The sequence below is a fragment of the Dipodomys ordii genome, unplaced genomic scaffold, assembly GCF_000151885.1.
Source record: "Dipodomys ordii isolate 6190 unplaced genomic scaffold, Dord_2.0 Scaffold81, whole genome shotgun sequence".
In the NCBI taxonomy this organism is placed as follows: domain Eukaryota; kingdom Metazoa; phylum Chordata; class Mammalia; order Rodentia; family Heteromyidae; genus Dipodomys; species Dipodomys ordii.
Window position 1 is genome coordinate 1,487,960 of NW_012267297.1, and position 12,888 is coordinate 1,500,847.

Genomic DNA, 12,888 nt, shown 5'->3' on the forward strand with positions numbered 1-12,888 from the left:
GGAGCCGGCCCGCGCCGTGGGCTGCTGGCCGCGGGCGAGGCTTCCGGCCCCTGCTGGGCGTTGTTATTTATAGTCACCTGTTGCCGTGTCCCTCCGCTTTCTCTGTTACAGAATCAGGTAGCCCTTTGGAATAAAATATTTCGTTATTTTGGCTTATATATTTTGTCAATGGAAGAGATGTGCATCGTCCCGATAGCGACCCCGAGACAGACAGACAGACTCTGTGGGGGGATGGCCTCCCCCGTGAGCCTCTCCCCCCCCCCCCCTCGTGGGCCTGCCCTGGGGCTTTCCCGAAGAAGGCATTGGGGGGCGGGTGCAAGTGCTCAGTGCTGGCTTTGTGCTTGGTTTGGGTTGGGGGGTTGAGAGTTTAGGGGGTGCCACTAGAAATGGTGAGCAACACCCCATGTCTCCCAGCCAGCCACACCCACCCCTACACGCAGCATCTGTACCCCGTGATGTATTTTCCTGAGGATTCTAACACACTCTGTCATCCCCAGTGCTACTGCCAATAGGGGGTCCTGGAGCCCCAAGTGTGTGGAGGGGAACAGACCCAGGGCATAGCTCCCTGTACCCCACTCTGCACCATGTCAGAGAGCATTCAAATGCCTTCCACACCCATAAACGCAGATGGGGGGGGTAGGGCGCAGCATCCCTGCAGGGTCAATGTCTCTATGCAGAACACTTTGTACTATGCCACACAGCGTGGAAGCGGCATTCTTCCCAGACCGTGAATATTGGGGTACATTTGCCTCCCAGAGTTTTCCCCATGACCCTTAACCCCACTGCCAGGTAATAAGACCTTGGGAGAAAAAAATGACCTCCACTGAGCCTTCTAGAAGGTAGAGTTCCCATGGGCGCCCTACCATGGGCAGCTTCGTTTAGTTGCTTTAAATTCCAGCAAGTGAGGCAGCATTGCACCGTTAGCCTTCTTTCCATGAGTTTTCCAGTGCTGTAGGAGACTGAGCCCAGCACCTCATCTCACACTGCACACCTGTGATCCCAGCACGGTAGCGCACTACATATGCCCTCCGAGCGTTCTCCTGTTCTTTTCTTGGTCTGTTTCAGCATCCTCAGTACAACGATCTTTTTTTGATTTATTGTTTGAATTTCATCACGGGGCTATCATTGGTTGGCCTGTTTTATTCTCATTTCCAGGAAAAAAAAAATCCATGTCCCAGTATTAAATTTTATAGCACCTACCTGTATAACCAATGTATGAGTCTATTTACTCAGCAAATGCTTAAAAAAGATATTTTTGTTATCATTAAGGTGTTGTCCCGAAGGACTACCATTTCGTAAATCAGGGTTTTTGTTTCTTATTTTTGTTATGTTTTTGGTCGGTCATGGGGCTTGAACTCAGGGCCTGAGTGCCATCCCTGAGCTCTTTCAAGACTGGTGCACTACCACTTGAGCCACACCACCACTTCGGGTTTTCTGATGGTTCATTGGGAGATCAGAGTTTCACAGGCTTTCCTGCCTGGGGTTGGCTTTGAACCACGGTCCTCCAGATCTCAGTCTCCTGAGGAGCTGGGATGACAGGCGTGAGCCACCAGCATCTGGCTGATTTTGTGGTGGTTGTTTGGTTTTAAAGATAAAAAAATTACAGCAATGTCACGCCATGTTTGTTAGTGGCAGACTCCAATCTGTTTCCTGAACCTCACGCATGCTCCCTGTCCAGCCACAGGGGGTGGGATTACCACACCTGTCACTCATCATCATAGCTCACCTTCAGGCATTTCATGTCAAAATAAGCTTTGGGTTTTTTTTTTATTTTTAATTTGTAGAGTCTGCTAAATTATATTTAAATGTCTTTTTTTTTTTTGTAAATAAGGTAACAGCAAACACTTTTTGGGGGATCTTGGCTTTAGTATTTTGTCAGACATTTCAACACAAAAGATCACAACCAATCTTTTGTAGGAACCTTGCACCCTGATGTTTGTTTATTACTGTGGAAAGTGTAAATAATAATAAGACAATGTGAGACCCTCTTCCTGTCTGATTAACTGGGCGGTGGCGAGTCGCCCTCTTTCTCTTGGGTTTCGTGGAATTTTCCTTTCCTTTCTTTCTTCGATGTACAGTAGGGTGATGTCTGTACGTGTTACCTGTAGTGGGGTTTTGTTCAGCAAGCCTGAAATTTATACTTTGAAATAAACAACTGGGTTTTTAATGTGCTGAGTGCTCTGATTCATTTCCAGCCTGCATGTGTGTGTGTGCATGCGCGTGCATGAGCGTGGGTGACGTCTCCCACCTTGTTTAGAGTTACTCGTTATAAATCCTCCAGCTCTCGGGGAGAATTGCTGTTTGTGGCGGCTGCCCTATGGGGACAGAGACCTTTTGGCTTTGGAGCAGAATGTAATTCGCTCTTCCTCACTGTGACCCATGGAGCCCATGGAGCCTGGATCCTTGACTTTGAGTCAGCCCTTTCCACGTTGAGCCACAGCTCCATCTCCAACTTTTTAAGGCTTCATGAGAGATCAGAGTCTCACAGACTTTTCCTGCCCTGGCTGGCTTTGAACCAGGATCCTCAGGTCGCAGCCACCTGACTGGAATGGACCAGAAAAAACCACTCTGCACACCTGAAGTGGTGCTGAGCACAACCAGCCAGAGAAGGAGACACAGCCAGCCCGCTAGGTAACCCCGGGATTTTCGAGGCCTTGCTGTCTTCCACTGCAACGCAAGTCTCCAGGACCCTGGGAGTTGGAATTTGTGTCCGCCGACATAAAAGGAGAATCACACAGATGTGGGAGAGAGTTGTGCTCTTGTAATACCGGGCTATAGGCTTGTGGCTTCCACCTTTAATCCAATATTTGTTCTCCACCCTCTCTACCTCCCCCGCCATGCTCACAATCACTACGACGAAACCAGCAAGAAATCAAAGGGAATTTAATAACGTGTTATTAACAATAGTTCTGATGTGGGGGAGGGGATGTGGGGAACCACAGCTAAAAATAACAATGCCTTGGGAGGGGGTGTACGCCCCTCTGCCCCCGCTCCTGTGCCCCCCACCCCCCTCCGGCTTCTGTCAATCATTAAAGAAGGGTTTCATGAGGACAAAGTCGAAGTTGTAGATTTCGGGCATGCCTTGGTGGAGGGTTTTGTTGAAGAGCCTCCAGCTGAACGCTGGGAGCCCGTCCTGCACCGTGGGGCCGCTGATGGCGTAGGCTATGTACTTCGATGCCAAGAAAATGTCTGACACCTGGGGAGACAGACAGAACCATCTAGAAAACAACATGGCTTTCAAGACCCAGTCTCGATTCTCCCTCTCCATCTTTAACCAAAGTTACCAGGACGGTGAGGGGCAGCCCTTTGGCACCTGCAGGCGAAGGGAGGGGGCCGTGTGGCAGCTCACCCCAGGAACCGTGACTCCAAAAGTTACTTACAAATCCATTCACCCGTTTCGGGCTCACTTGGCTCATTGGTCAGTCATGTGGAAGCTACGATATGATCAGTTCCTCAAAGCTGCTAGGAATAATAGCAGCAGCAAGACTTTTTTTTTTTTTTTTGGTGCCAGTCCTGGGGCCTGAACTCTGGGCCTGGGCGCTGTCCCTCAGTTCTTCAGCTCAAGGCTGGCGCTCTACCACCGGAGCCATAGCGCCACTTCTGGCTTTGTCTGCTTATGTGGTGCTGAGGAATTGAACCCAGGGCCTCATGCATGCCAGCTGAGCACTCTACCACTGAGCCACCTGCCCAGCCCTTGGGTTTTGGAATGGGATTTTACTGCTTTTTCTCAGACCAGCTGCAAGCCTGCGATCCTCCCGCCTGTGACCCTGCTAAAATAGCTGGGATTACAGGCGGGAGCCACGCGACTGCCCCTCCCCGCTGGGCTCTGTCAACTCTAAGGCAGCCTAGCCTTTGGTGCCTGGCCTCACAGCCCACTAGTACCACTGACGCTAGCCTCCATCTGGTAAAACCAAACCAGGTCACCTCCACCACTCACAGGTGAGGATAGGAGTGCACGCGTGTCTCACACACAGCCCCGAGCCGCCATTACCTTTGTGTCATAGCAGCCACCCGGGCTGGGCACTGGGGAGCTCAGGTCCTCGCGGCAGCAGATCGTGCTGCAGGGGTCACCCTTGCTGTATGGCTCCTCCTCGTAGTCTGCCGGAAGGGAGGAGGAGAGGTGAGGAGGACGGAGGGATGGGGGGAGGGAGGGAGAGGAGGGAAGGGGAGGGTAAACATGAGGGACTGGGAAGGAGGGTGATGGAGAAGGAAAAATGCGGGTGGGGAGGAGGAGAAGGGAGGGGGAGGATGAAGCTGGGAAGGAAGGAGGGGGAGGGGGATGCTGTGGGGAGGGGCAGGAGGAGGAAGGCGAGGAGGGAGAAAGGAGGGGGAGAATGAAGATGAGGGACTGGGGAGGAGGGAGGATGATGGGGAGAAGGGAGAATGTAGGTGGGAGGAGAGGGGGAGTTGGGAGGGGTAAGGTGAGCATGGGGACCTGAAGGGAGGAGGAGGAGGGCAGGGAGGAGGAGGAGGGAGGAAGAGGAAGGAGAGGAGGAAGGAGAGAAGGGGGAAGGGGAAGAGGGAGGGTTGCAGGAAAGAAGAGGGTGGAGGAAGGGGAGGAGGAGGAGGAAGAGGGGTGAGGGGGAGGAGGAGGGGAGGGAAAGAGGAAGTAGAGAAGGATGGGAGGACTCTAGATGAGGGCAGGGAGGAGGCAGAGGGAGGAAGAGGAAGGGGAGGAGGAAGGGAAGAAGGGGGAAGAAGAGAAGGGGGAAGGGGAAAAGGAGAAGGAAGAGGAAGGGGAACAGGAGAAGGAGGAAAGGGAGGAGGGGAGGGGAGAAGGAGGAAAGGAGGAGGGGCAGGAAAGAGGAAGTAGAGAAGGAGAGGAGAAGGAGGAGGGCAGGGAGGAAGAGGAGGATGGGGAGGAAGTGGAGGGGGGAGGAGGAGAGAGCGGAGGAGTGAGGAGGAGGAGGAAGAGGAGGAGGAGAGGGAGGGGAGGGGGGAGAAGACGAGGAGGGGAGATGGGGGAGGCGGGGGCGGCGCTCCAGGGTACGCACTATTGTAGCGCATGAGGTACTTCATGGTGGCCAGGTCGGTCACCTTGCCCTGGTCGCGCCGGAAGACCTTGGCGCGCGGGGCGAGGTCGTAGGAGTAGTCGAGGCCCAGCTTCTTGACCAACAGCGGGTATCCGCTCCAGCGGTAGATCTTCTTGTGGAAGGGGATGTTGTAGGACGGCCAGTAGCCTGCGGGGTGGAGCGCAGGGTGGGGGTGGGCGGGCGTGAGATGGCTGGAGCAGGGCTGCAGACCCCACGCCTGATTGGATTCCTATTTTTTTCTTTTTGAAATGTTCTGCAAGTTGTTTTGGTAAGGGAAGAAGATCATCCAAACGTGATTTTCACCCCAAAATTTTTTTTGGGGGGGTGTCAGTCCTGGGTCTTGAACTCAGGGCCTGGGCGCTGTCCCTGGGCTCTTTCACTCAAGGCTGGCGCTTTACCACTTGAGCCACAGCGCCACTTCCAGTTTTCTGGTGGTTCATTGGAGATCAGAGTCTCACGTACTTTCCTGCCTGGGCTGGCTTTGAACCACAATCCTCCAGATCTCAGCCTCCTGAATGGCTAGGATGACAGGCATGAGCCACGGACACCTGACTTGAACCTGGTCAGTTTCTCCCAGTAGAACTGGCAATCGGCACACCACTCTGCCACCATCCGTGCACACACCACCCATCCCCCCCATGCGCATGTGTCCACACGCATCAGGAAGGCGGTACCTCTGCGCAGGATTTCAGTTTGATCCGAGTACTCCACGTAGGTGGGGATCTGCTCCACGATGTACAGCGTGCCCTTGTCCAGGCTGTTGCGCGGCCTCACCTTATTCGTGTCCAGAACCATGTACTGGTTGTTGTAGGTACCTGTGGGGCCCAGGGGGGCGATGACATGTGTGGGTGACTGTGTGCCCCACAATGCGCCCACCGCCCCTGCACATGCCCACAGCCCTTCCGCTTGGCACTCACCGGAGTTGTGCCTGGAGAAGATCTCTGCCCACTCTTGGCCATTGGTGGCCAGCATGTTGGCCACGCGGACCCTCTGCCAGGCCAGGAGGGCCTCCGGCACCACGGACTTAAGCAGTGTCTTGTTGTACACGCTGTTGGTCGTCTGCAGCAGGACCAGGCCGCTGCTGAGGATGTAGAAGTCATCCAGAGACTCCAGGAACCCTGCGGGGAGCGTGGCCTTCCTCAGCATCCCTCCCCTCCTCCCTCTCCTCCATCTGTTCATCCACCCATCCATCTGTCATCCCTCCATCTGTCCATCCTTCCATCTATCCCTCCATCCATCTGTCCATCCTTCCCTCCCTCCATCCCTTCCTCCATAGATTTCTCCATCTGTCCATCCACCCATCCATCCATCCATTCCTCCCTTTCTCCCTCCCGCCATCCATTCATCCACCCATTCATCCCTTCCCTTCACCTATCCAGCTATTTGTCCATGCCTCCATCTGTCCATCCTTTCATCCCTCCATCCATCCATCTATCCATCTGTTCATCCTTCCATCCATCATCCATCTATCCTTCCATCCATCCCTCCATCATGAAACCATCAAGAGAAGCTCAGAGCTTTGCATGCTCTGCATTTTGTACACCAGTTCTTCTTTTTCCGGATGTGTAGCAACATTTCTCAGCTTTGGCTGAACTCTTCGTAGCTACCAAGTTATTGCTTACAGGGGTCCAGAAAACCCTCCACTGGATTCACCATTGGCAAAGGTGTAACTTGCACAGAAATGGGAGGACAGAGGGTGAACAAAGGCAGCTATGGTCCTCACTGGACACCAGGTGGAGCATGAACTCTACCGCTCATGGGTGGGGATGGGAGGGAAAAACGGGGAGAGAGTGAGGAAAGGGGGGACAGGGTCCACAGAGAAATGAGTTCCTGACCTGACTGATGTCACTGTTACCCTCTGCACATCACCTTTATCATCACAATAAAAAAGAAAAAAATGTGTGACTTAATAATTTTGAATGACAAAAAATAGGAATATTACAAGTTTTCAAAAATAATAGATGATAGCTAGATGGATGGATGGATGGGTGGATGGATAGATTACGTAGATAATAGAGACTATAGAAGATACTAGGTTAGATACAAAGTGGCTAAAATGCCAGAAATGGCATTCAAAAGTCTACTCCAAAAAAGCAGTCAGCAACACCGCCCCCAACAGATGATTGAAACTAACAGATGGTGGATGTGAATCTGTCAGCTCAAGGCCGGCACGGGAAAGCAATAAGGGTGAAATATTCGCCAAGGGTATTGGGATGCTAAAATCAACAACGACGACGAAAGAAATGCAGCTGGAAAATTAAGAAAAAGAAAATCCAGTGGAAAGCATCATCAATAGCCTCGATCAAGCAGACAAACGTATTGGGAACTGAAGATTGTACCTCAGGCACACTGTGCCGGCATTGATACAAGAAAACCATGACAAACTGCAACATGACCGGGAGACAAGGGAGGTGCAAAGATCGGGAGACCTATTAGTAAAGTTACTGTGCAAGTTCCCTCTCTCAAACCCAGGAAACCACATGATATATCTGTACATTCAGATCGAGCAGAAAGGGAGTTCAGAAAGGGTGAACAGAAGCAGTCCCGGTATTCAGTAGATGTAATGGGGAAAATGACCCGTGTAACTTGTGGGAGAGACAGGACTGGGAAACAGAGGGAAAGGGAAGGAAGGGAGGGACATTGTCCAAAAGAAAAGACAAAAAGGAATGTACCTATGAGCTGACTTCTGTCCAATGCCTTAATAATCACAATAAAATTATATTTCAACTAAAAAGCAATTCGGATTCTGGTAGCACCAGACTCATTCAGGAGTGTTTAACTAACTCATGCACTGGGCTCTGGGGGGCCCCTGTCCCCTCTCTCTGCCCTTATGGACCGGTGGGATGACTGTCCCTGGTGGGATCTGTGTGAGGAGCAGGAGGGAAGACATTCAGGGAGGACGCCCAGCCGTTCCTGATTTTTCCCCTTTGCTCTTGGTCTCCGGATTGACTTCTCGCTCTGCGATGCTCCCAGCTGTTCCCAAGAACTGAGATGACACCCTTGGACACACGGCGAAACACCCCTGCCATCCTCTGCTGTCTCCTTACAGTGGGGTCCCCCTGCCCCACACCCCTGCATTGACTTACCCGGGTAGCTGCTGAACGTGTGGCGGTTGCTACTGGTGTCACTGTCCCTGAGGTTGAAGTCCCAGTGTTTGTAGATCCTGAGCATGGCCGCGTAGGTATACCAGCTCGAGTGTGCGAAGAAGATGTTCTCGAACCCAGGCAGCACCTGCAGGGCGGGGGCCCAGTGAGGGTGCGAGCCTGGTGGGGAGGCGATAGACACGGGACTGGGGACAATAGCACACATGGAAGACACAGGATGGCCTCCAGTCAGGACTGAAAACAGAGCCTTAGGAGTCCAACAAAACAGACTCTTGCCTTCCAGCATGAAAAAGAGAAAATTCTGGAAGATTCTGGAAGATCAGAAGTAGCAGTTGCTCAGAGAGGAGGAGGAATGGTGGAGGAGAGGTAGCAATTCAGAACTACATTTCCCTCCACTGATCATTCTGTCTTGTCGATCTATCCATTCATCCATCCACCCATCCATCCATCCACCCACACATCCATCTACCCATCCACCATCCATCCATCCACCATCCATCCATCCACCATCCACCATCCATCCACCCATTCACCCACCCATCCATCCATCCACCCATCCATCCTTCCATCCACCCATCCTTGCATTCATCCATCCACCCACCCATCCATTGATCCATCCACCCACCCTTCCATCCATCCATCCACCCATTCACCCAGCCATTCACCCATCCACCCTTCCATCCATCCACCCATTCACCCACCCATCCATCCATCCTTCCATCCATCCATCCACCCACCCATCCATCCTTCCACCCATCCATCCACCCACACATCCATCCAATCCATCCATCCACCCATTCACCCACCCATCCATCCATCCTTCCATCCATCCATCCACCCATCCATCCTTCCACCTATCCATCCACACACCCATCCATTGATCCACCCACCCTTCCATCCGTCCATCCACCCATCCACCCACCCACCATCCAACCATCAATTATCAATCTTTTTATCTATCCCTTCACGGCACAATCATCTGTCCATCTATCCATCAACCTATCTGTCTGTCTGTCCACAGAGTCTATGGTTTAGACTCAGGTGCACTTGCTGGACCAGTGCCTCAACCTCTTGAGCTTCGCTCCCAGCAACAACCAGTGGAGGTGTTTAAAGGACTTGGCAGTGCCAGGGTTTGAACTCTGGGCCTTGTGTGTGCTGGGTGTGTGCTCTGCCCTGGAGCCTAGTCCCTGGCGTCCAGTGCTCTGCATGGCCACCAAGGGCCCCCAAGCAGCTGCCGGTGCACCCAGGGTGAGGGCTTGCAGTGTGAAGAGACAGAGGGGCACAGCCCCAGCCTCACCTTGATGAGCGCAGAGCAGTGCCCCATGTCCCAGCGCTTCCGGTTCATGCCAGAGATCCTCGAGGGAGAGAGGGAAGGGATCAGGTCTAGCAGGTCGCCAACGGCGTTGAGAAACTGGATGTGGAACATCGTCAAGGGCTGTGGATGGAACAAGCGTCCAGTGCTGACCTTAGTACCCAGCGGTCAGTACTGAGCTGAGTACTGTGTAGCAGTACTGAGTGGCCAGTACTGAGCTGAGTGCCAAATGTTCAGTGCTGAGCTGAGTACTGTGCAGTCAGTACTGAGCTATCAAGCAGCAACCAGTACTGAGCTGAGTACCAAATGGTCAGTATTGAACTTAGTACTTCTGTGGTTCTCCCCATTCCTCTGTAGTCCTCCGGCATTCCTCTGTGGCAGTGTGGGGGAGCAGAGGGGAGAAAAGAAGGGGTAAGGCTGGCACAGGGAGCCCTGGACCTCAAGCCTCCTTCGTCTGCCTCCCTAGTGGATGGGATTACAGGTTTGCCCTGCGGTACCCACCCGGTTTTCTTGTGGGTTTTGTTTTTGTTTTTTGTTTTGTAAGTCATGGGGCTCGAACTCAGGACCTGGGCGCCGTCCCTGAGCTTCTTTCACTCAAGGCTGGTGCTCTACCACTTGAGCCCCAGCTCCACTTCCAGTTTTCTGATGGCTCATGGGAGATGAGAGTCTCATGGACTTTCCTGCCTGGGCTGGCTTTGAACCACCATCCTCAGATCTCAGCCTCCTGAGTAGCTGGGATGACAGACGGGAGCCCCAGTGCCCGGTAGTATTTGTGTTCTGAACTTAAATTTTGTGTCAGACAGTGAGTGAGCCACACAGCCCGGGCCCTGGGTGTACAGCGCCCGCCCTGGCCAGTGCCCTACCTTTATCCCCTCCGCCAGAGACCTCTTCATGGCTCCCACGTACAGCCCATCCATCTGTGCCATGACATAGCCCGTGTGCCTCCAGAATGGGTCCTCCTTGAACAGTTTGATGTTGTTACGAGCCCAGGTGTCCTGCTTCCTTGGGGGAGGGGGACAGAGGGGAGGGCAGGGTGGAGAGGGAGAACGTGAGGCCAGGACTCAGGGGCTGCAGGACAGAGCTGAGCCTCGGGGCATGCCGGAGATGATGCACTCAGACACGGGCCAGATGGAAACTGCAGATCGCTTCACCAATACATCATGTACACACACACATTCACATTTACACACCATGCACATGCGCAGACACACACACACAAGACAGACACAGGTCTGCAGCCCCCCAGCAGACACCGGACAGCAGACTTGGTGTACGTACTCCAGAAAGTCCTTGACTTTTTCCAGCAGGGAGGGCTTCTTGATGAGCTGGGGGTACAGGTTGGTGTAGTGGTCACTCATGTGTCTGAAACAAGGGCAGGGAGGGGTCATGAGCTGGGCGGGTGGCTCGGTGGTAGAGCGCTTGTCTCGCATGCATGAGGCCCTGGGTTCGATTCCTCAGTATCACATACACAGAAAAAGCCAGAAGTGGCGCTGTGGCTCAAGTGGTAGAGTGCCAGCCTTGAGCTGAAAAGCTGAGGGACAGCGGCCAGGCCCAGAGTTCAAACCCCAGGACTGACACAAAAATAAAAAGAGAAAGAGAGAGAGAATCCACAGACAAAAATAAAGAGAGAGAGAGAGAATCCACAGAGTATCACAGGCTGTGACTGGTGTGGCACATTGTGAATTCTGTGCAAAGACTCTGTCACCACCACCATCATCACCATCATCACCACCACCAACACCACCATCACCATCACCATCACCACCATCACCATCATCATCATCACCATCACCATCATCATCACCACCATCACCATCATCACCACCACCATCACCATCATCATCATCATCATCATCATCACCATCACCATCATCATCATCATCATCATCATCACCATCATCACCATCATCATCACCATCATCATCATCATCACCATCATCATCACCATCATCACCACCACCACCATCATCATCATCACCACCATCATCATCATCATCATCATCATCATCATCATCACCATCATCACCACCACCATCATCATCATCACCATCACCATCATCATCATCACCATCACCATCATCACCACCACCATCATCATCATCACCATCACCATCATCATCATCACCATCACCATCATCACCACCACCATCACCACCACCATCACCATCACCATCATCATCACCATCACCATCATCACCACCACCATCATCATCACCATCATCACCACCACCACCATCATCATCACCATCACCACCATCACCAATGACTTCAGAGAAGCACTAGCCTGTCTGATCAGTTGTGAGCGAGGCTGTGTGCTAACCATCTCTGCTTAGAAGGATGCTGAAGGCTGGACCAGGGAGGAGGGAGGGTGAGGAGAGGGTGGGAAGGAGGGAGGAGGGAGCAGAGAGGAGGTGGGAAGGGAGGGAGGAGGGGGGAGGGAGAGGAGGGGAGGGGAGGGGGGGCGGCACTCACGGGGCGGTGAGGTAGCCCTCCAGGAAGCCGGCCACGAACATGAGGATGTTGTTGCTGAGGTTCTGCGAGCCGTAGCCGGCGCGGAGCTCCAGGACGCCCCAGCCCGTGCTGTGCATGGAGTTATTGTAGAAGCCATACGCGTCGCCGTTCCTATCCAGAATGTTCTTCACCACCACCGTCCGCTCCTTGGGCATCCAGTACGCCGTGCCATAGTAGAACCCTGGACGGAGGGGAGGGGAGGGAGGCAGGGGGGAGGGAGGGAGGGAGGGAGGGAGGGAGGTAAGCATCTGCCCAGCCCTGGCTAGCCTTGCCCAGGCCTCTGCTCCTCCACAGCACCCGCCCCACCTGGTGACACAATCCAGAAGCTTCCAGAAGCACTTGGAATTTGAAATCGCCCTGAAAAAAAAACTCGTGTTCCTTCCCTACCAACTCCCATTTTCCCATTTTCTCTCCTATCTTGGCCACCTCTAACTCGAATCCTGGATCCATCCTGACCTCCTCTCCTCTCTCTCCTCTCTCTCTCTCTCTCTCTCTCTCTCTCTCATTCTGTCATTCTCCATCTCTCTTGTTCATGTGACTGGAACTTGGCCTGGGCGCTGTCCCTGAGCTCTTACTCAAGGCTGGCGCTCTACCACTTGAGCCACAGCTCCACTTCTGGTTTTCTGGTGGTTCATTGGAGATCAGAGTCTCATAGACTTTCCTGCCTGGGCTGACTTTGAACTGTGATCCTCAGATCTCAGCCTCCTGAGTGGCTGGGATGCCAGGCGGGAGCCACGGCGCCCGGCTTCCATCCCTCTTTCTATAAATCTCTGTCTCTCTCCCTCTCCCTGTCTCTCCTCTCTGTATATTTATCTATGTCTCTGTATCTCTACTTCCCTCCATCTCTCCCTCACCAGCTCTGCCCTCTTTTTCTTTCTTCCAGAGACGCAGTGCCAGCTGCCATGTGGCCCGGGGCCACCCTTGCTGG

The 12,888-nt window shown here is 53.2% G+C and overlaps 1 protein-coding gene across 1 annotated transcript; it reads right to left on the bottom strand.

Moving 5' to 3' along the window:
- Positions 1-3,005: 3,005 nt before the first annotated feature.
- On the bottom strand, positions 3,006-12,357 carry Plbd1 (phospholipase B domain containing 1). Its single transcript, XM_013025043.1, has 11 exons — positions 12,348-12,357; positions 11,922-12,141; positions 10,728-10,811; positions 10,313-10,451; positions 9,435-9,572; positions 8,120-8,264; positions 5,951-6,151; positions 5,708-5,848; positions 4,995-5,180; positions 3,992-4,098; positions 3,006-3,196 (listed from the first exon to the last, which is right to left on the bottom strand). The coding sequence occupies exons 1-11, from the start codon at positions 12,355-12,357 to the stop codon at positions 3,023-3,025; spliced, it is 1,545 nt and encodes a 514-aa protein (XP_012880497.1). The 3' UTR covers positions 3,006-3,022.
- Between the last annotated feature and the right edge of the window lie 531 nt (positions 12,358-12,888).